The sequence below is a fragment of the Strongylocentrotus purpuratus genome, unplaced genomic scaffold (assembly GCF_000002235.5).
Source record: "Strongylocentrotus purpuratus isolate Spur 01 unplaced genomic scaffold, Spur_5.0 spur5_scaffold_17, whole genome shotgun sequence".
Classification (NCBI taxonomy): domain Eukaryota; kingdom Metazoa; phylum Echinodermata; class Echinoidea; order Camarodonta; family Strongylocentrotidae; genus Strongylocentrotus; species Strongylocentrotus purpuratus.
This window is the reverse complement of record NW_022145602.1, coordinates 11261877-11283586: the sequence shown is the minus strand read 5'-3', so window position 1 is coordinate 11283586 and position 21710 is coordinate 11261877. Positions and strand designations below refer to the sequence as shown.

Below are 21710 nucleotides of genomic sequence, written 5' to 3'. Positions count from 1 at the left end.
GGTCAATAAGGAATCTAAAAGATCACGACGTTTCGTATGCTAATGCGATACTTCGTCAGGTGATAAAAACTATTGTAAGCAAGGGTCTTTTATACTTTACGGGAGGACCGGCGGAGCGGTCTATAATTCGATCGATAATTGGAACAATAACGCCCAATGCCTATTGGTCGACGCACACGGTGATCGACCAATCACCAAGGCCGCTGGTTCGGCCGCTGGTTCGGCTGATGCACCAGGCCTATTGGCCGACGCATACGGTACTCAACCAATCAACGGGCCGCTGGCTCGGGCCGTCTGCTGAATGGAATCGACCGTTGTTGGCTGGCAGGACGGCGAGTGTCATGGCGGCGTATCGTCCGCATCCAAAATTCGGGGATACGATCCCGTTGTCTCTGTTGAAATTATTAGGATTGAGACGGATATTGATAGCTTCTTTTACCCTCCGTGTATACCAATGCCGTTCCTGGGAAAGGCACTGAACCCCGTCCCAGTCTGGTTGATGCTGGTTATCCCAAGCATGTTCGGCTACGGCTGAGTTGTCAGTTCGACGGAGTCTGACGTCCCTCTTATGTTCAGTGATTCTTTCTTTTATCGGACGGGCAGTTTCACCGATGTAGGATCTATCACATCCGACCGACTCCGCATCAAGATACTTGACCGCTGTCTCAACTTTCGCAATTATTTCGGTAGCTGGAATCCGTCTAGGGGAGACGGCAAAGCCGAGGCCTTTCTTAAGAATCTCTTCTTCCGAAGAAGTGATCGTTCTAGAAGCACGCCCCCCTAAACACAACATTTCGAAAGAAATGCACACCGCTCTCAAAACTTTGAAGGCTGATGATAGTATTACTATTCTTCCAGCCGACAAAGGTCGTGCCACAATCATTCTAGACACCACAATATACCATGAGAAATTGACCGACTTATTGGAGTCTGGTCCGTATCGTGTATTAAAGAAAGATCCCACAGATCGCTTGGCTCGCAAGCTTACCAACACCTTGCTGAACCTAAAGAAAGACAATGTGATGGATGAACTGACCTATCGTAGACTGAAACCCACACAAAAGCAACCTCCTAGAATATACGGGTTACCCAAGATACACAAACCCACAGTACCATTACGACCTATAGTGTCATGCATAGGCTCCCTTGCCTATAACCTCTCAAAGTACCTAGCTTAAATTCTTTCTCCGCTCACCGGTTTGACTGAATATACGGTTCCCAATTCGAGTGGTTTTGCAGAGTTCATAGCAGAGCAAACCATCGGTACTCAAGAACGCATGGTTTCGTTTGACGTAGTTTCACTCTTCACCAATGTACCGATTGAGGGCGCATGCAATGCTACATTGCAACGCTTACAATCAGACAGCAATTTGTCTACCCGTACCGCACTCTCACCGGAACAACTCGCTCAACTCCTCGAGTTTGTTCTACGATCCACATATTTTCTGTATAAAGGTTCATACTATGAACAGACAGAAGGGGCAGCCATGGGCAGTCCAGTCTCGGCTGTCGTGGCCAACCTATACATGGAGAGTTTCGAAGAAGAATCGTTGGACACATGTCCCCTCTCTTGCTTGCCTCGTGTTTGGAAGAGATACGTAGATGACACCTTCATCATAGTTCCCATCTCTGAAACAGATACGCTGCTTAAACACATGAATAGCCTTGAACCAACCATCCAGTTCACATCAGAGATAGAGTGTGAAGGGAAGATAGCATTCTTAGACACTCTAGTTCATAGACACGACAACCATAGGCTCTCCACCTCAGTCTATAGGAAGCCTACCCACACAGACCAGTACATAGCGTTTGACTCTCACCATCCCATATCGGTGAAGAGAGGTCTAGTGAAATGTCTATTTGACAGAGCTTCACGCATTGTGACAAGTCCACAACAGCCATGCAAAGAACGGACCCGTGTTCGCAGTGCCCTGAGTCTCAACGGTTACCCACGCCGTTTTATACACAATACCAAGAATAGATCGTCGGAACCCAGGAATCAGAAGGTATACAAGACTTTTACAGTCTTGCCGTACATTGATGGGGTCTCCCAACAACTCAAGCGCCGCTAGAGAGCCATGGCATTCGAACGGTTTTCAGATCAGATACCACCCTACGTCAACAACTTACACGCCCCAAGGATCCAATTCCTCCACATAGACGGGACGGCATTGTGTACAACATCCCTTGTAAAGGATGTGATAGATCCTACATCGGTGAAACTGCCCGTCCGATAAAAGAAAGAATCACTGAGTATAAGAGGGACGTCAGACTCCGTCGAACTGACAACTCAGCCGTAGCCGAACATTCTTGGGATAACCAGCATCAACCAGACTGGGACGGGGTTCAGTGCCTTTCCCAGGAACGGCATTGGTATACACGGAGGGTAAAAGAAGCTATCAATATCCGTCTCAATCCTAATAATTTCAGCAGAGACAACGGGATCGATATCCCCGAATTTTGGATGCGGACGATACGCCGCCATGACACTCGCCGTCCTGCCAGCCAACAACGGTCGATTCCATTCAGCAGACGGCCCGAGCCAGCGGCCCGTTGATTGGTTGAGTACCGTATGCGTCGGCCAATAGGCCTGGTGCATCAGCCGAACCAGCGGCCGAACCAGCGGCCTTGGTGATTGGTCGATAACCGTGTGCGTCGACCAATAGGCATTGGGCGTTATTGTTCCAATTATCGATCGAATTATAGACCGCTCCGCCGGTCCTCCCGTAAAGTATAAAAGACCCTTGCTTACAATAGTTTTTATCACCTGACGAAGTATCGCATTAGCATACGAAACGTCGTGATCTTTTAGATTCCTTATTGACCACATTGCGAGACAAACGAATATCACTAGCGATATTATTTTCGATACTATATCCGCAATGAGTAATATATTTAGCATTATAACTAAATGTACTTTCCAATGATACTTTGATTGAACTAATCCATACTGTTTCACCGAGGAACTTATTAACTTTTAATGATACTTATACAAAAATTATAACAAAAATAATAATAGCTAAATTTATATTGCGCACATATCAATCCCAGAAGATGCTCGAGGCGCCTAAAAAGTACTATACTTTCTTAAACACTAGCTTTACCCAAGCTGCTATAAGGCGCTCAAAGCAATGAATGCATTTCTACAAGGTACTCATTTACTTCCATCCGGGTGGAGAGCGGCAAATGTAGATCGACGTCTTGCTAAAGGACATTAGCGCCGCGGCGAAACTCGAACTGCGCCCCCAATATTATGATTCTTAGTCCGATGACGTATCGTGGAGGTGTCATTCACTCGATCCTCAATCCAAGGATTGATGGTTCGAATCCCAACCCTGCACTAGTGTCTTTTTTTGACAAGACATGCCACTCTCCACTCAGGTGCAAATGTTGGGGTAATAACTACAGGACCCTAAGGAAGCGTGGCAATGCTGATGATAAGGCTTCTCTGGGGAAACAACATTTTAGTTGTAGTAGTAGTAGTAGTACAGTGGCGGATCCAGGGGGGCACAGTGGGCATGTGCCCCCCCCCCCCCCCCCCCCCCCAGGTAAAAAAAGAGAAGAAAAAAGGAGGGGAGAAAGAAAAGGGAAGAGAGAAAGAAGCAGAAACGAGGAAGGAGAGAAAAGGGGAGAGGAGAAAAAAGGAGGGGGGAATGAAAAGAAGGGAAGAGAGAGGAGAGAAAAGGCGGAAAAGGGAGAAAGGGAGAAAGATGGAGGAGAGGAAAGTGGGAAAGGAGTATAATGAGAAGGAAAAAGAAAGAAAGGTGGATGGTTTTATTTGGTTTATTGGTTTCTGCATCTTTTTTTTTCTTTTTTCATCATACATTTTCATGAACATAATATGGTTTGATACAATATTTTAAGTGTATATAATTTTATACAGATAATAAACGAATTTAAACAAATATATTGAATGCATAATTAACATACATTAGATGCAGGAGGGCTACAGAAATAAGCAAAGTAGCTTGACGTTCCCGCAGCCCTCAACTTAGATACAACAACAATAACAAATACAAATAGAAAAGACTGACTTGCAGAGAAGAAAAGGAAAGGAGAGAGAAGGAGCGTTGGTAATAACACAATAAATCTCTTACATCTGATTAAATGCAGGTTCATTCATAAAATGGCTAAACGATGCTAGGTCATGGACGAGTACACATCATTATTGAATATACAGTCAATGTACACACGAACATGAATACAGTACAATTACACACGACATGATCAATACTTAGACAATAACATAGTTTTAACTGCCTTCTTAAATGAATACAATGTCCTAAGGTTTCTTATTACAATGGGCAGAGAGTTCCAGATGTCTGGGCCGGCGTGTCTTATGGATTTGAGAGCCAATGCGGTTTTAGGATTTCTTAAGTGGAATTTTCAGTTTGCCTTGTAGGGTAAGAGTGGATGGTTTTATTCAAATTAAACAATGGGGGAAAATATTATAAGAAGATGGTTTTTTTTACCTGGAAAGGGGTGCGGGGCACGCAATTTTAAGTCGAACATGACTAATACCAAAGATTTTATCTCCTTTATAACTTATAACTTATAACTTAGTCTTGAATTACTTTCCGATATACCTATTCTAAGCGCTCTTTCAGCAGATTGTCCCGCCATTAATCATTCCACAGTTCCTCGTTTCATTTTTATTGTCATGTTATTTTCTGTCATCCCTGTGGCCGTGAAGAGAACAATTCTGCCTACCACAAAGTTCTATCCGTTTCGCAAGCACATTTTTCTATAGCCTACATGTAATGCTTATTGCTTCCAGTTTGAACTTCAACTATTTCCCCTTGGAAATTGTATATGTTACTGTAGTAAGCTATTAATGTACTTTTGAAGTATTTTTAGGGGGTTAACCCCCCCCCCCCCCCTTGGGCTGCCAAGTTAAAATGTTATGTGCATAGAAAAGCGTCATCAGACCCACACAGTATCCGCATCCTCATTGGGTCAAACCCCCCTTAAACTGTTACTTGATTTAAAAAGGTGTTATCATACACTGCTTTGTATGGTCTCCATTATGTTAGTATAGATGCCAGGAAAACATCACTTTAAATACGGGGATTCAAAATTGCCGAAAAAACAATCGCCTCGCCGCTTAGCGGTAGGTGCATCGTCATTGGGTCAAACCTCCTTGAACTGTTACTTGATTTAAAAAATACGTTATCATACACTGATGCGGCTCTTTATGTAGGTTACCCCTTTTAATTTACTCAGGGAAAATCCACCTCCCCTGCCTTGCATAGATGGCATTGGAAGGTGTAGCGACCCTCCATTATAGCTATACCTGGAATTTATTCTTATTAGCAAGCTAAGAAACACTGAAATGATGAGACAAACAAACAAAAACGGATACTTGCCCGATTTTAGACCGGGTGAACAAGAACCGCGTCCCCCAGTGACAAACCAGGCTGAGGTCGGAAAATTGAATACTGGTTTCAAATCCAAATCAAGACTTAAAATCATAGATTGCAAAGCAACAACTCTAATATCGAGTTTTAATGTCCGGTCTCTCAAATCAAAGGAGAAGATGGGAGAACTAACATCACTAGCTGAAAAAAAGAGAATAGATATTCTGTGTATACAGGAACATCATATCTATCATGAAAATGTGGATATTCAGATGAAGGACATGGGCAAAGGGTGGGTACTAGCTGTGTCTTCAGGCACCAAGAATACAGTGAACAGCACAGTTGGAGGGGTCGGTATATTAATGAGTCCCTTTGCTTATAAGTCACTGGAATACCTTGAAAAAGTGAGTTCAGTGGAAATCCAGCTCCCACCTTTATCACCTGCTACAGTCCAACCAACTGCTCCCCAGACAATGAAGCTGTAAATTTCTATAGCTTACTGTCTGATGTAATTATAAAGATCCCTCAACACAACATGAAGATTGTTTGTGGTGACATGAATGCCCAGGTTAGCTCTGCAGACAGCAAGGGTTTTACTTTTGGCAATAGGATTAACAGAAATGGGCAGTACTTGCTGAACATGACATTCGAATGTGACCTGATTGCGTATAACACACGCTTTCAAACAGCCAAAGAAAAGTTGTGGACATTTACATACCCACATAAGAGCTAGGCACAACTAGACTTTATCCTAATGAACAAAAAGTGGAGAAATAGTGTGAAAGACTGTCAAGCTTGCAACTCTTTTGGCCCCTTGAACTCTGACCATCGAATTGTCTCCACCAAAATGCAACTAAGCTTGAGAAGCAATAAAAAGGTAAAAGCCAAATCAAATCTTCAACATGACTGGCAGTTCTTTGAATCCCAAGAGAGACTAAACGTGTCCAGTGGAAAGTTCACTTTTCTAATCTTCTTGGTCAACCTCCACCGGATAACAACAACCCAATAAGGAAGATGGTCCAAAAGACACTTCCAATTAAAACAAGCAAATTTACCATTGCAGAACTCAAAAGTGGCAGTACCCTCCCTCTCCAATAATAAATGCCCAGGTGTGGATGGAATCCCAGCAGAGGTACGGAAGTCTGGTGCCCTTGACCAGCAGCTTTTGGAAGTAAACAGAACACTTATCCATGGCGAGAAACCAGATTTGTGGTCTAGGAGCATAATAATCTCTGTACCCAAAAAAGGAGATTTCAGTACCCCTCAAAATTACCGTAGGATAGCACTGACCCAAGTAGCTGCAAAAGTATTCAACAAACTGCCTTTGAATAAAATCTGTCCTCACCTGGAACCCCTTCTCCGCAAGAACCAGAAGGATTCCGTCCAGGAAGATCTACAGTAGCGCTAATTCTAACTTTGCGAAGACTGGTGGAAGGTATTAAAGCAAAGCATCTAAATCCAGTGCTTTCGTTCTTGTATTTTAAGAAGGCCTTTGATTCAATCAATAAAAAGAAGATGTTAGAGATCTTACGAGCCTACGGATTACCGCAAACAATGGTTACAGCAATAGGGAGATGTACAAAGATACTACAGCTCAAGTACGTTCACCAGATGGAGAGACTGACTCCTTTACCATCGTAGCAGGAGTGCTTCAAGGAGATACCTTAGCACCATACCTATTTATCATACCATTGGATTATGCTCTAAGAATGGCTACTGAAGGGTTTGAGGATCTAGGCTTCACCCTACAGGAAAGGAAAAGTAGCAGATATCCTGCTGTAATGATCACAGATACCGACTTTGCTGATGATATTGCACTATCTTCAGACAATCTGGAAAAGGCACAGGAGCTCCTAGAACAAGTAGAGTCTGCAGCAAGCCAAGTCGGTCTACAAATAAACAGTACCAAGACAGAATTCATGTTGTACAACATTCGTGAAGGTGAGATTTGTACTGCTGACAGGACAAAGTTGAAGCAGGTCCAAAACGTTCAGTACCTTGGCTCGTGGGTTGATCAGTCAAAACAAGATCTGAATATCCGAAAGGCAAAAGCCTGGACTGCTTTGACCAAGCTGACAGCCATCTGGAAATCAAACCTTGGTAGAAAACTGAAGTCTGTTTCTTTAGAGCTACAGTGGAAACTGTACTGCTCTATGGATCAGAAGCCTGGATTTTGACAAGTAGCCAGGAAAAAACAACTAGATGGTTGCTATACAATACTCTTGAGAGCAGCACTAAATGTTAACTGGAGGAACCATACGACCAACATAGAATTGTATAGGGACATTAAACAGATCTCAGCCAGACTGAGAGACCACCGCCTCTGTTTCAGTGGGCACTGCTGGAGGAGCAAGAGTGAAATTATTTCACAAATGCTCTTCTGGGAGCCCACAAGGGGCAAACGCACCAGAAGGCGCCCAGCAATGACTTACATTGACCAGATAGAAAAGGACCTGTCAACCAAGGCAGGAGCTCCCAAAGATCATGGAGAATAGAAATGAATGGATAAAGCTTGTCAAATCAGTGCGAGTACGCTCGACCTAGTAGTAGTATCATGCACTGCTTTTTATGGTATCCATTATGTTAGTATATAGATGCCTGGAAAACATCACTTACGGGGGTTCAAAATAGCTTTACAAATTGCCTCGCCGCTATGCAGCTTGTGGTCGATGCTCCGCATCGTCATTAGGTCGACCCCGATCTTAAACTGTTACTTTATTTAAAAATACGCTATTATGCACTGCTTTTTATGTTCTCCATTATGTTAGTATATAGATGCTAGGAAAACATCACTTACGGGGGTTCAAAAAAGCACCATAAAAATCGCATTGCGGCTCGTGGAGGGATCGTCACTGGGTCAAACCCCACCCCCCCCCCCCTTAGCAAAAAACTAGATCTGCCCCTTGACCCCTACTCTTGGAGGGGGTAGGAGAAAGCAATTTTGCGTGATATTACTCCAGAAAGTGCCTGAAAATGCGCCTTATTTGGTTCTAAACTTGCTTATGCTTCCTACTCTGGGAGGGGGTGGTGGCCCCACTCCCAGAACCACCCCCGCTGGGTCGCTCTGCTCCCTCGCCGCTGACGCCTCGCTCCATCGTTTTTCATATATTTCACCCCATGCGATTTTGTGCCCCCCCCCCCCCCCCCCCGGTGAGAAATTCCTGGATCCGCCTTTAGTTCAAGTGAGCCATTTGGCACCGTCCAAGGTCACCCTGTGATCTCCCGAGTGGTCGTGTATAACACATCACCCTATGAACATGATGAACTATTCCCAACCCTTACCCATTTCAAACAACTCTTTAACCTTCGCATTCGATGCCATTGAAGAAGTCAGTGAAGAAGAAAAATACTGTGATCTTTTGCTATTATTGGTACTGCCACTAAGACTTTGTTAACCTTGCAAACGGAGGACCACCTAACACAAATGAGCATTACAAAAGAACTTATGAATGAATTATAAACATATGAATCTTAAACCCAATATTAATACAATTCAATAATAAATGTCAACCATATAAGCTTTGTCTTTAATGTGGGTATCTATTGCTTCTTGATTATCCTGACAACGACTAAATTGTCTGTCTGACGTCAGCCAGTGTCCCTGGATAGACCTGGACCATTGGTTCCGTCCTGTCCCTCAGTTCCAGTTACAGTAAAGCTATATAGATTCTAAACACCAACTTCCTGTTGGTGTTTACATATTTATACTGATTTCAATTTGTCCAACGTGGAATCGCAAGTACTATCAGGTTATCCTCTATCAGGTCAGAGAAAATGATATATATGTGTGAATGATTGATTGCAGCATTTTGAATTTGACCGTTTTGTGAATAACTTGGTCACATTTTACAAGCCATGTTAGTAATCCATTAATTTCTTCATATGGCTATGTGTTATACTCGACTGATTGTGCGTTCGTGGAGTGAGCTTGGAAAGTGTGAAAGACCCTCACAGAGATGTAGAAGCGTGACTGCTCAGTGTGATTTGCTCACGCTGACAGCAGGAGTATCATCATCATCATCATTATCATCGTGTTTTATTTTCTTACAAACAGGTGGCTGCTGAAGAACGATCCAATGCCAAAAAGGGTGCTGACTTTAAGAAGAAAAATGTCCTCCAGGCTCTATCTGATTTCCTGGCCAAACTCAAGAACAAATAGATGATATAAGGCAGCGGACACACTGAACTTGGGGCGGACTGGGAGCAAAGATGTATAGAGGCTTTTTTCATGCACGTTCGCTCGGCAGTATATTCATTCACGGTTGGGTGATGTCACTTCATATTAATAGGTGTGATGCGTGATCGTTACAGTGGAGTCGAAAAGGACCCTATTTTTGTCATACTTTAAAGAACATTTTCCCCACAAATAAAGAAAACATGATCCCTTTTGCACAAGAGCTGGTACAAAGATTAGGCTTTATATAAAATCTATATGTTTAGCTTTAATATCGAGTACACAAACACAAAAAGTAGCCCCCTTTAGCCTGTTTTCGAGAAGAACAAATAAATATACGCGTTCACATGTTTGTGTTAATAAATATCACCCCAAATCACATCAAATTTCATGTTCTTAAAACAAGACATCCCTCTTTTCAAATTCGCAAACATTCTCGCCAACTACCCATTTTATGCAAAATTTCTAACTACCATGTGCCACACACGATGTTAATAAGAAGTGATACCAACGGGTAGAGACTTAACACATGTTGACAAAAGTTGGATTCCAGGGCTGTCCCTTGATCTATACCCCCAAAATGACGGATTGCCTAAATTTTACTAACCCTAGGTTTCTAACCACTGTGCTAACTATTTTACCTTAAAGGGATTGTTGAGTTCTGTCGCAGAGGGTGCTACACAACATATTTTGTTTGTGAGATAATGAAAAAGTGAGTGTCCAATTTGAAAGAACGTACAATTTTAAGGACGTAGTCACCTTTGTGTGATCAAAATCGGTTCAGAGACGGCTGAAATATCCATAAATATAACGATTTCTAATACTTGTTTACCACCACAAATATTAGATAATTTGAAAAAGCCGTTGAAAAAACGAAATAGTGCCTTTTACGTCGTATTTCAGCCAATGCGGATATTTGCTTTTTGTTGGCATTTTCGTGTTGGTGATATTACGCACAACCAGCCGGCCCATGTATTGTTATTTTTAATTAAATAATTAATTAACGGTCACCGTATTTTTTTAAAAGTGAAGCTGAATTGGTATGATCGTGTGGCTAAATTTCACACATTTTGGGGTCTAAAATCACCTTCATAGCAATTTTAGGTTCTTAAAGGGCACTGATAAATTTAATAGATAAGAATAAGAGTAATAACCCAGCACTCTGAAAGCATTTGTGATCTGAAAAAAGAACTCAACTATCCCTTTAATTCCTTTGAAGATAATCGATCTTAATAGGCTCATTAAAAACGTGCAGCAATATTTGTTATTTTTGCTATGGTTTACCAGGTCTATCTGAACGAGAGAGTGAGCAAGAACAGATTAACGATTCAGGATTCTCAATCCATCTGGGGGGGGGGGGGGCACATGTCTCAAAAAGTACAAGCTTCCCCAGAAGCTCTTCCGTATATCCCTAGTTCTTTCTCTCTCCCTCTTTCTTTCTCCATTTCTTTCTGTGTTTTTTAATTTTCATCTAAAATACAATTTGATAAACACTGTTTAATAAAGGCGATATCTTTGCTATAAAGATTATATCATTGCTATGAAGATTATATCATTCTTTACTTTGTATTTGTATAGGGTCATTTCTAACGGACATGCTTATGTAACTGAGCAAACTTTCCTACCCTGTATTTACGTGCTCTTACATTAAAACATGATCTATTCATTGACTAAAAAACAATTATTTGGTTGACTTTTCTCTGTTGTCCTCACATAAGTAATGACTGATGCACACAAAGGCATTGGATCGATACAAATGTCTTTTTTATATTCTGATTATATGTTATTGTTATTAGTTTATTATCATTACTTTATTTATAATTAGATGATAGCAAAGACTTATACAATAGACTTGTGCGTCATCTATTTATGCGTTCAACACAGCTGATTGTATGGACAACTATCACGTGTATATTTCTCCCTGCTTCAACGGTGAATAGGGGTGCCAAAAAAATGAAAACTTCCTTGTCTCACACAACTAGCCCTAGAATTAAAATTTCCTTCCCAAAATGTTTGATCTTGGCTTCATCTTAATAGGGTATTTAATAGGGTGTTTTATTTACTCAGGAAAACAAATATATATTATATACTTTTGTTCTTTTTCCATTTTTTTTTAATTAGAGATGTCATTCAAAATAAATCATTACATAAAGAATCAATGTGAATAATTCCATACAAATAAATTTCTAAATTCTCAAAACATTGAGCTAGAAGGGGAATAATACACACACATACACTTTTTTTTTAAAACAATTTTGTTTCATTTCTCCAAATGTGCAATACAAACCATAACATACAATTGAATAAAATAAACGTATTCAACATTGATGCTTTTACATAAACATAATTAAACACAAACTTATTTGCAGTATATATAACTTAGCAACAAAGAAAACGTATAAGTACCTAAACATAATATGTCAATTGTGAATGTTTTTCACTTTAAAAAAATAAAATCTGGAGGTAATTTTACTGGAACAATCCTGCCACCCCTCCATCACACAAATATACTCAACTACCCACACACATACTCACCCAACCACCCCCCCCCCCACACACACACACACATACACTACTCACTCAGTGGATGTCTGCTAACATTCTCAACTCAAGAAAAATATACTAATTAAGTTATCCAGGCCACAAAATATAGTTACCCTTTTAACAGGCTCACGGTAGAGAAGAAGAAAACAATTTCTTTTCCTCATCCCTATACTAAATTTTTTTGTCTTCATCTTTTCTAAAGTTGATACTCGCCCCCCCCCCCCCGATCTTGACATAAATGTAACATACTTTACCATGAAAATGATAGTATTACATATTTTTATTCTATATGAACTACCTACCAACCCAACAAATATATCTCGCCATTCTAAATCTTTAATTTCATCTAACTCAAAAAGTTGTATTAAAGCCTGCTATATCCTTTGAACGCTCCCGCAAGATAAAAATAAATGTTTGTATGTTTCTATTTCCTGCTTACAAAACGAACATAAATTATCACGTACAAAACGAAATCTATGGAGATTCTCATTAGTGTATATGGCTCCATTCCATAATTTAAATTGAAATTCTCCTTGTTTTCTAATGAGTATAGAAATTTTGGGTCTAACAAATATTTCTTTTAATTCTTTATCTATACAATCATAAGCATTTTGCCCATCCCTTACCTGCTAATCATACGTTTGTTGCAGTGCTTTGATAAAATAATCATAAATTGTTCTTGAACCCACATCCACAAACTGTATTTTTTTAATAGAAATATGGAAATAAGTATTAAAGCTTATCGAATCGACCTCGAGGAATTGTATTAACCCTGAATCATCCTTCCATAACCTGGGTATCGCATCATAAATATCAATAATCATAAGCAAATTATTACCTTTCATACCGAGGTTCATAAAATATTTAACAGACTTAACATGGCCTTTCTCAACCAAGTGATTCAGTTGAACAATCCCTCTTTCAAACAAGTATCTATCAAATATACTTTTTCCATTTATACATAAATTCCGATTATTAAAAATAATTGGATTAATATAACCCTCCAAATATCTTAAATTACTTGTCTCTTGCCATGCTTGCAACATTTCCATATAGTATGGTGGAATATCTAAAACGAGTTTAATCTTTTTTAATTCACACACAAACACACACACACGCGCGCGCACATGTATAATGGATGATGATATTGAAACGGAACATAAATATGGCAATTTGGAGGAAGTTAATATCATCAACCTTTAAGCATTTCAGTTTAACAATTAGTGGGGTAGCATGGTCACGATAACCAGCTCGGGGAACATATGCGTACAGCTTTCTTTTGCAGCAGAAGAATATTAATTGTCACACACTTGGATGTTGCCCACAAATATAATAATAGGAGATATTTTGTAAAATTAGACTATTATATAGGATAAGTAATATTTTATCAGAAACAAAATATTTAATTATATACAGTACGCTAATATTTTTGGAGATTGGTGTAACATTGTATTTTACTGTCGCTTCAGTCAGGGTCTTTATTGTTGCAGACACCAAAGAACTTTGCACATGTCTTTCTCTCTATACAAATATCATCCAGTTTAATATTAAAGGGATAGTTGAGTTCTGTTTTCAGACCGCAAATGCCTCCAAAGTGCATGGTTATTGCTCTTATTCTTATCTATGACAATTATAGTGCCCTTTTAGAACCTACAATTGCTATGAAGGTCATTTTAGACCACAAAATGTGTGAAATTTAGCCAATACGATCATACCAATTGAGCTTCAATTTAAAAAAAAACACGGTGACCATTAATTAATTATTTAATTAAAAATAACAATACATGAGCCGGCTGATTGTGGGTAATATAAGCAACACGAAAATGCCAACAAAAAGCCAACATCGGCAATGGCTGAAATACGACGTAAAAGGCGTTATTTCGTTTTTTTCAACGGTTTTCAACGTTTTTTTTCAAATTTGTCAAATTATCTATTAATATTTGTGGTAGTACACAAGTATTAGAAATCGTTATATTTCAGCCGTCTCAGAACCGATTTTGATAAAACAAAGATGGTTTTGTCATTGCAATGACGACCTTCGTCATTGCCTTGTTTTCGTTCACATTCTGCCCCATTAATTGCAATAACGACCTTCGTCATTGCCTTGTTTTCGTTAACATTCTTCTTATTAATATTCTTGGTTCTGTGCAATGACGAATATCGTCATTGCCTTGTTTTCGTTCACATTCTGCACCATTAATTGCAATGACGAAATCATCTTTCTAATGATACCAAATACGGCCCATAAAGAGGCAAAGAGAGAGAGAAAAAACAATTTAACTCCGGTCATAATACAGATCCTGTACGTTTTCCGCTCATGCATTACACGCATTGTCTATGAGGGCATATCGGGTTCACGCTTTTGACCCCCAGAACGATCTTTATTGCAATGACGAACATGCACCAAATCCCCTTGGTTTTTGCACGCAGTGCTTGCGAGCCCTTTCTACGTCCTTTCCCATATCCCAATTTCTTTCAAACTTCGTAGGCATAGTCACTACCATCCCATCAAGGTCACTGTTGAAGCCTTTCTTTCGCCCTACCTATCTCCAATATCACAGAAGCTACAGACTTCGTACAAATTGCTCTGGATAGAAGCTCTTTCGTTTGGCACGTAGAAACACGGCGTCATTGCACGCACATCGTTGTGACACGATTGCATTTCTAGTTTAAATATTATGTTCATTCAAATTTGACACTCACTTTTTCATTATCTCACAAAAAAAATATTTTGTGTAGCGCCCTCTGCAACAGAACTCAACTATCCCTTTAAGAGCAAGGCTGTCATTATATTTTCTACCTCTAAAATAAATATAATTTGTTTTAAACACGTTGAGAGAAATAAAATTGCTTCTAAAACATAAAGTCAACTTTGGGAGTTCCGAATTTAGTTTCTGTTGATTTCACGATGATACAAGAAAACACTCGCATTTTCTGCAAACAAGGAAATAATTTAAAGTTTTAGATACATTACAAATGTCATTGATATAAATAAGAGAAACTTGGCGCAAGTCGATTGTTTGCACTCTCTTAAACAATGTCTCCTGTTCATCCAAGCGTGACCACATACCACACAAAAAAATATACCAAATGATTTGGGATCAGTGAAACACTCTTTTATGAGATCTATAATAAATGATTTTGTAATTAATTGGCAATTTTCTAGGTTTGAACTTTCTTTTGACTCACACTGTAGTTAGAAAAAGTTAGAAATGACCATCACGTCATCTTTTGTATACAGGAATTACCCTTGCAAGTTTGAAACAAGAAGGAAACACAGAGAGATTGGAAATGTGTACAAGATGCGTTAGAATTGAACCAATGATCTTTTTCAATAAGAATGTACTGATTTCATCATGCCCAGAAGGGTGACTACTTTTGAGCAATCTCACTATATGAATTGCAATGAATTTCAATGTAATCCGGCGGTTTGAGAAAAATAGAAGTGTTGGATGGTTCATTGAGTTACTGCGCGAAGTTGGTTCCATCTTTATTTATAATCTTGGCTTGATATACGCCAACATTGACAAAATTAGTGTTATATGCATTTGTTATTTCGTTATTACCATGATAATTTTTTCCTGGAACCGCATGTTTTCCTTGCTTGCATAAAATAATCCTTTACAATTTTGCAGGTAGATGAAAAATAGCCATTTGCACGTTCAAACCGCTCATAGTAAAATAAACGACGCGACCATCGTATAATTGATGTTAATTCATTTCTGTATTTCTTGTATTTTTCAACATTATCTGGTGATTGTAGGGCATTTTTTTCTTTTTATTGATTGAAGTATCCATCTAGTAATCCATGGATGCATTCCTTTTCTCTTGTCATTTAATTGCACATATGGAAAATGTTTGTTAAAAAGATAAAACAATTTATTCCAAAATACTTCAAAAGCTCGTTCTACATCGCCACAAACTTTAACATCATTTCAATTTTCCGAGATCAAATCAGCATTCAAAAAGAAACATTTCTATCAGTAATGTTACGTTTCTTTTCAATTCGCCTTTTTTGTGTTACATCAGTTTTGTGGTCAAAAGTAAGCAAAAAACGGGTAGATGATCAAAAAATTACAGAAAAACAGACCTGATTGAGAAAAGCCTTGAGATGTTTTTACGAAAATATTATTCAACAATGAAGATAAATGATCACTGATTCTGGTTGTTTATCAATCATTACACTAAATGCATTTGGAATCTAGAATATTTCGAAGACGAAGTGAGTTTGGACTATAATTCAGTAAATCGATATTAAAATAAAACATACACAAACAGATTTATTGAAAGAGTTGACAGTTGACATGAGTGAGTCTAAATCATTTAAAAGTGTAACATGTCTGTGCTGGGTGGTCTGTATACAACGCAAACAAATAACATTATTTTCCTTAGGAAGATCAACCTCAATATATATAAGAGTTGCTCAGTTTCGTTTTGGAAAGAAATATCATGGCTGGGCTTAAAACAGAAAGAATCCGCGATATAAATTAGAAATCCACCACCCCTACACTCTTAATGTCAGCGAGTAAATTGTGCCGAGTAAAACAAGTTGAGTAACAAAATGAGCAATTCAGTACTCAAGCTGGAGTAAGACCTTGATTTTAGTGGTACTCGTGACCCGAGTAATTTGTTACCTTCGATAAAGAGTAAATCAATGACTCAACATTGAGTACGAATTTCGTTTGTATCAATTTTGAGTAAACTACGGTTGGGTATTACGCTGCGGCAGGTGATAAATAAATCAACATTGATCTCTTACCCGAATTTACCTCGGGTGCGAGTGAAAGTTGGATCGATGGAAAGTGCAACTAGCTGTCAATATGCATGTGACACCTGTTCTACACATTTTTACATAATAGCAGCTGTATGTTCCTTTGTCTACCTAAGGAACTGGATATTTTGTACTCTTTCATTGTCCGTCATGTGCATGTCTCGTGCATGCATGTGCGCGTGCAGAAAGATGCGAAAGAATTGAGATACACTCTTAGAAAAAAGGGTGCAAAAAAGGGTGCAAAATAAGAGTTTGCACCCTTTACATAAAAATGAACCCTATTGAAGGAAAAGGGGTTAAAAAAAGGGTGCAATATAAGATTTTGCACCCTTCCCACAAAAATGAACCCTATCGACCAAAAGAGGGTGCAAAATAAAAGTTTGCATATTGCATGCATATTCATGATTACTTTCCACGTGTTCACATAAAAATACATTTATCATGATTTGTTAAGCAAATTATGACAATGCACATCAATTTTTTGATTTTGTATTTTCCTTTGGCAATCATTAACCAATATATTATTTTATCTGATCATGTTACAATTACATTCACGTTTTAGCAATAGATATATTGATTATATGATTACTAACCAAGAAACATCATGCATGTTTAATATGTATTTGTGTACGAGCAAATTTTACCAGTATTCCTCGATGATGGGTGCAGGATTGCACCTTTTAAAGGGTGCAGGATTGAACCCCTAAAGGTGCTGCTATTGCATCGGTTTGCACCCCTAATGGAGTAAAAACATGTACTTAACTTAGTACATGTTTTTACTCAATATTGATTGAGCAACTAAGCGTTACCAAGAAAACATACTCAATAATTGAGCAAAAAAATCGCTCAAACAATTTGAGTCAAAACATGTACTCGTTAATTGAGTAAAATTTGGCTTAACTCATGAGCAGTTTCTTACTCGACATGAGTTGATTACGTTTCTACCCAGTACTGAGTAAAAAAGGAAACCGCTAAACAAAGAGTAAATATTGAGTAAAGGTTGACTCATTCAAACTGAGTAGAGATTTAGTCTTTTATTGAGTAATATTTTTACTCAACAGATGGGTAGATTTTTTACTCAACACATGCTAAGTAAAGTTTACTCAAAAGTCGGGTGGTTTCCTTTTGACCACCCAAAAGAGTGACATTTTGACTCAAATTGAGCAGTTTTTTTTTAGAGTGTACCACTCAACCTGTCTGTACGTATTTGTTTGTAACCGTGTAAGGTATTGTAACGAAACCGGTGCGCTGCTGTCGAATTCTTCCCAGCAGCTTATCTTGTCAGGATGCCTCCTGCTGGCAGGTTTACGAAGTCCGGTATAAATTTTGCCGTAGATCCGTTTGGCAGAGATATACTGCCCCGTTGACGTTGACACCCCTCTGCACTGCACCACCTCTCGACCACCGCCCAGTCGTCACAGGTCTGTACTTCACCACCGTCTACTACCAACCATTTTACCGTTGTGTACCACCAGCCGACTAGGCCAGTCTGCTTCTGCACCTTTCAGACGTCTATACCAGTAAGCTTGTGCATGCAACTCCAATTGGCCGCATCAGTTTGCATCATGCACCTTCAAACAGGCAAGACCGTCTGTCTTTGTACAGTCAGCTTACTCGACCATGCCACTGGCTCTGCTACGTACCAGCCGTCTACTCCAGACCACCTACCACTGGACCACCGAAACAGCAACCCCTGGTATTGTCTAGTGCTAAATGCAAAAGACCAAACAATCATAATCCTAATGATGGTCGTCACCTAAAACCAGAAATCAATCTTAGGTTTCCTCATGGAAAGACGTGCAAACGATCATATCAATCATTTCGTTTGAACGCAACTTTTTGGGGCCAAATATCCAGACATAGTCTGATTACTTTACAGTGTAAAAGTGTCGAATGGGCGACAGCATTAATGTAAATTATGGACAGAATATCTTAAAATCATAACAAACTTGATTATTTCATAGACATTTCTTAAATATTTGATAATCTCGTTGGGTTTCCAAGAATTACATAATTATTGGTATAATGTCACTTTTCTATATCGGATCGAAATAAACCATATGTCAAACGAAAGCACTAATTTTAATCTAAAAAACTAAACAAAAGAAAACAAGTAAATATTCATGGTAGAATAGTAATAATTTTAGACTAAAACTGTACAAAACATGCACGATCAAACATTTCTGGAAATTGACACATGACTATAGCATCGTATATCTAACTGGAATTACGCCATCTACGCCGAAGATATGAGGAAAACTAATTAAGACAAGTGATATTCTTGACTCCAAACATAGCTATCTACGAAATAAAACCAATTTCGTGACAGTGTATAAAAGTGGAGATTGAGAATTTGACCATGTTTCTGTAATGCCTATAACTGAGCAATTGTATTGGAATGATGATAACAGCATATTCATATTTTTATTATTGCGTATTTTTGTCTCAGGTTGTAAACAAAATCCTGGATTTAGCTCATGCTTCAAACATACTTATAAACCTTTAGGTCAGTCAAGAATACCATAACATTTATAAGCCGATCGCCCGTCTGATTATTAAGACATTTAAGATTGGAATTCAAATTTCAAAAATCCTTTACCCAACTGTTTTTATAACACTACAGTCAATAGGAGAAAATGAGTATGGTAAAATCGGTCACTCACAGATGTTTATTTTTTTGAGGCACTTCGTGAACATTTTAAAGCGCAGTTTTTGTAAGGCTTCCATACTACACCATATTTATTACATCATAATACCACCTGCCTCCTGCTCCTCTGTCGGAATGCCTCACGCCCTCTGGTAACAGGACACCTCATCGACTCGACTTTTGGTACAAGACCGAAGCTCATGAGAGGTAAGAAAACATGACAATGACTGTGTAATATACAGATCTATTTCAGAAGATAGTGATGCTGAAATCCTTCAGAAAGATATTGACTCACTCTGCGTATGGGGGAAAACCTTGCAAGGGAAATATGTCTTATATTGAAATTATTTCAAACAAAGATTCCTTACAATATTCCTTCCTTCTGAAAACATTTACAGACTGGAACTCTTCCCCCCCCCCCCTCCCATCCATAGCTAACATTCAATATCCTGACATATTCAAGGCTCTTGTGCATTAACATTTTTGAAAGTATTTTTTGTCTGTTCGATTTTATTTCTGCAATTTTTAACATAATAGAAAGTAATATGCATACTGGGTACATATATATTATTTGACAAAAGTCAAAATACGTAGATAATCTTATTAATAAAAATCGATTAAATAATTTTACCGTTTAAAAAAAAACACGTAGTTGACAAATCATTTCAAAATTGAAAAATGCAAGAGACCGCCATTTAAAGCTAAAGCTTACGTGATGGCGGCTTCAAGAAAGGAACCTATAATGGGCCTCGAAAGTTATTATAAAGTATCAGATATCAGCCGATCCACATAATCTCCGAGGTATAACCAAGGCCAGTGCCGTCTCCTGTTCAATAGTAGAGTTTTATCTGCTGTGCTTGTTATTTTAATTCGCTTTTATGTGATCTTTTACTGACTTAAATGAAAATAAAATTGTAATCATATCCTAATAATATCCTAATAATTGTAATAATGCAGTATCTTAATCAACCACATTTTATTTTATTTGTTTAATATATCATTTCCGGCAGTTTATATGCACTAGTAACAATTTGTATTACCTATTTTAATTTGAAGTATATTTACAGTACTCTTGTTTGGACACTCATGATTATTGTTATTCATATAAATATACTTTTTCGGCAGTACTATTCTATCGTTATATTTTTAGATATTTATCTTGATTATTTACTGTTTGTTTAAAATATGTCATTTGATGTACCTTTATCATTTTTATGTTAATTCGATGTATTTACAATGTTTCACACGGCCCAAATGGAAATCAGTCTTGTAACTGTTTGGGCTTTTTAACCGTGTATAAATAGAGATATCAATTCAATTCAATTCAGGCTCCAAGAAAACACCTTGGAGACTGGTCTCTGTAGAGCAGCACGTACATTATTGATCCCGTAATATATACGTAGAAGTCGTAGACAAACGGTATAACCGAATTATTGCGATTGATATTAAAGGTATCTTTATTAATATATAAATCGATTTTAATAGTTTTGCTATTTAAATGTTGACCTATTTATTACTTCAGGGGGCGGGTGTATAGCTGGAGTACCTTCAATTTATTGTTCCGGTAGTAAACAAAAAATGATAATTATACTTCATGGCGGCAATTATTTTGTCACAGCTTTTTTTTTTTTTTTTTTTTTAGGGCGGTGGAGCATAAAGTCTAGTAAAATCTAGTCTATTTTAATTGTCCACGATGTGTTTTTTTAAGGGAGGTAATGTTTGCTAACCTTTGAGAAAAAAATATAATGAAATCAAAAAAGAGATACACCCCAAAAATTGTTTTTCTTAATTTCGGGGAAACGACCCCTGTAATATTTCTTGGAGAGACCATTGACGAATTAATTAAGAAATATAGAAATAGGTTTTTAGACTTGAAGTTATTTTGTAGACCTATCTTGTAGTTGTACTGACTAGCTCAGTGGCGTACGCATGATTTTTTCAAGGGGGGGGGGGGGGTTAAATCGGGCCCGAAAAATTTGCTCCCGAAAATTTGAAAATCGGGCCGGCCGAAAATTCGCTCAGTGGGGGGGGGGGGGGGGGGGGGGGGTGGGGGGGGGGGGTGAGAGATTATTTTTTTCTTTTTTTTTGGTTTCGAAATTTGAAAAATTGACATTTTGTTCCGTTGGGGGGGGGGGGGGGTAAGTAAGGTCACATTTTTTAGGTTAGCCATTGGCAAAAAAAAAACCCAAAAGAGGGGGGGGGGTTCACAAAAAACAT

At 38.5% G+C, this 21710-nt stretch overlaps 1 protein-coding gene across 12 annotated transcripts in view; it reads left to right on the top strand.

Moving 5' to 3' along the window:
* Window positions 1-9857, top strand: part of LOC583670 (fibropellin-1) — an 89199-nt gene extending 79342 nt beyond the window's left edge. For all 12 annotated transcript variants that reach the window (XM_030988738.1, XM_030988740.1, XM_030988741.1 and 9 more), the window contains one exon: window positions 9412-9857. In XM_030988738.1, coding sequence (XP_030844598.1) covers window positions 9412-9516 — 105 coding nt within the window. In that variant the 3' untranslated portion in view covers window positions 9517-9857. The remainder of the gene's footprint in view (window positions 1-9411) is intronic.
* Window positions 9858-21710: the final 11853 nt, after the last annotated feature.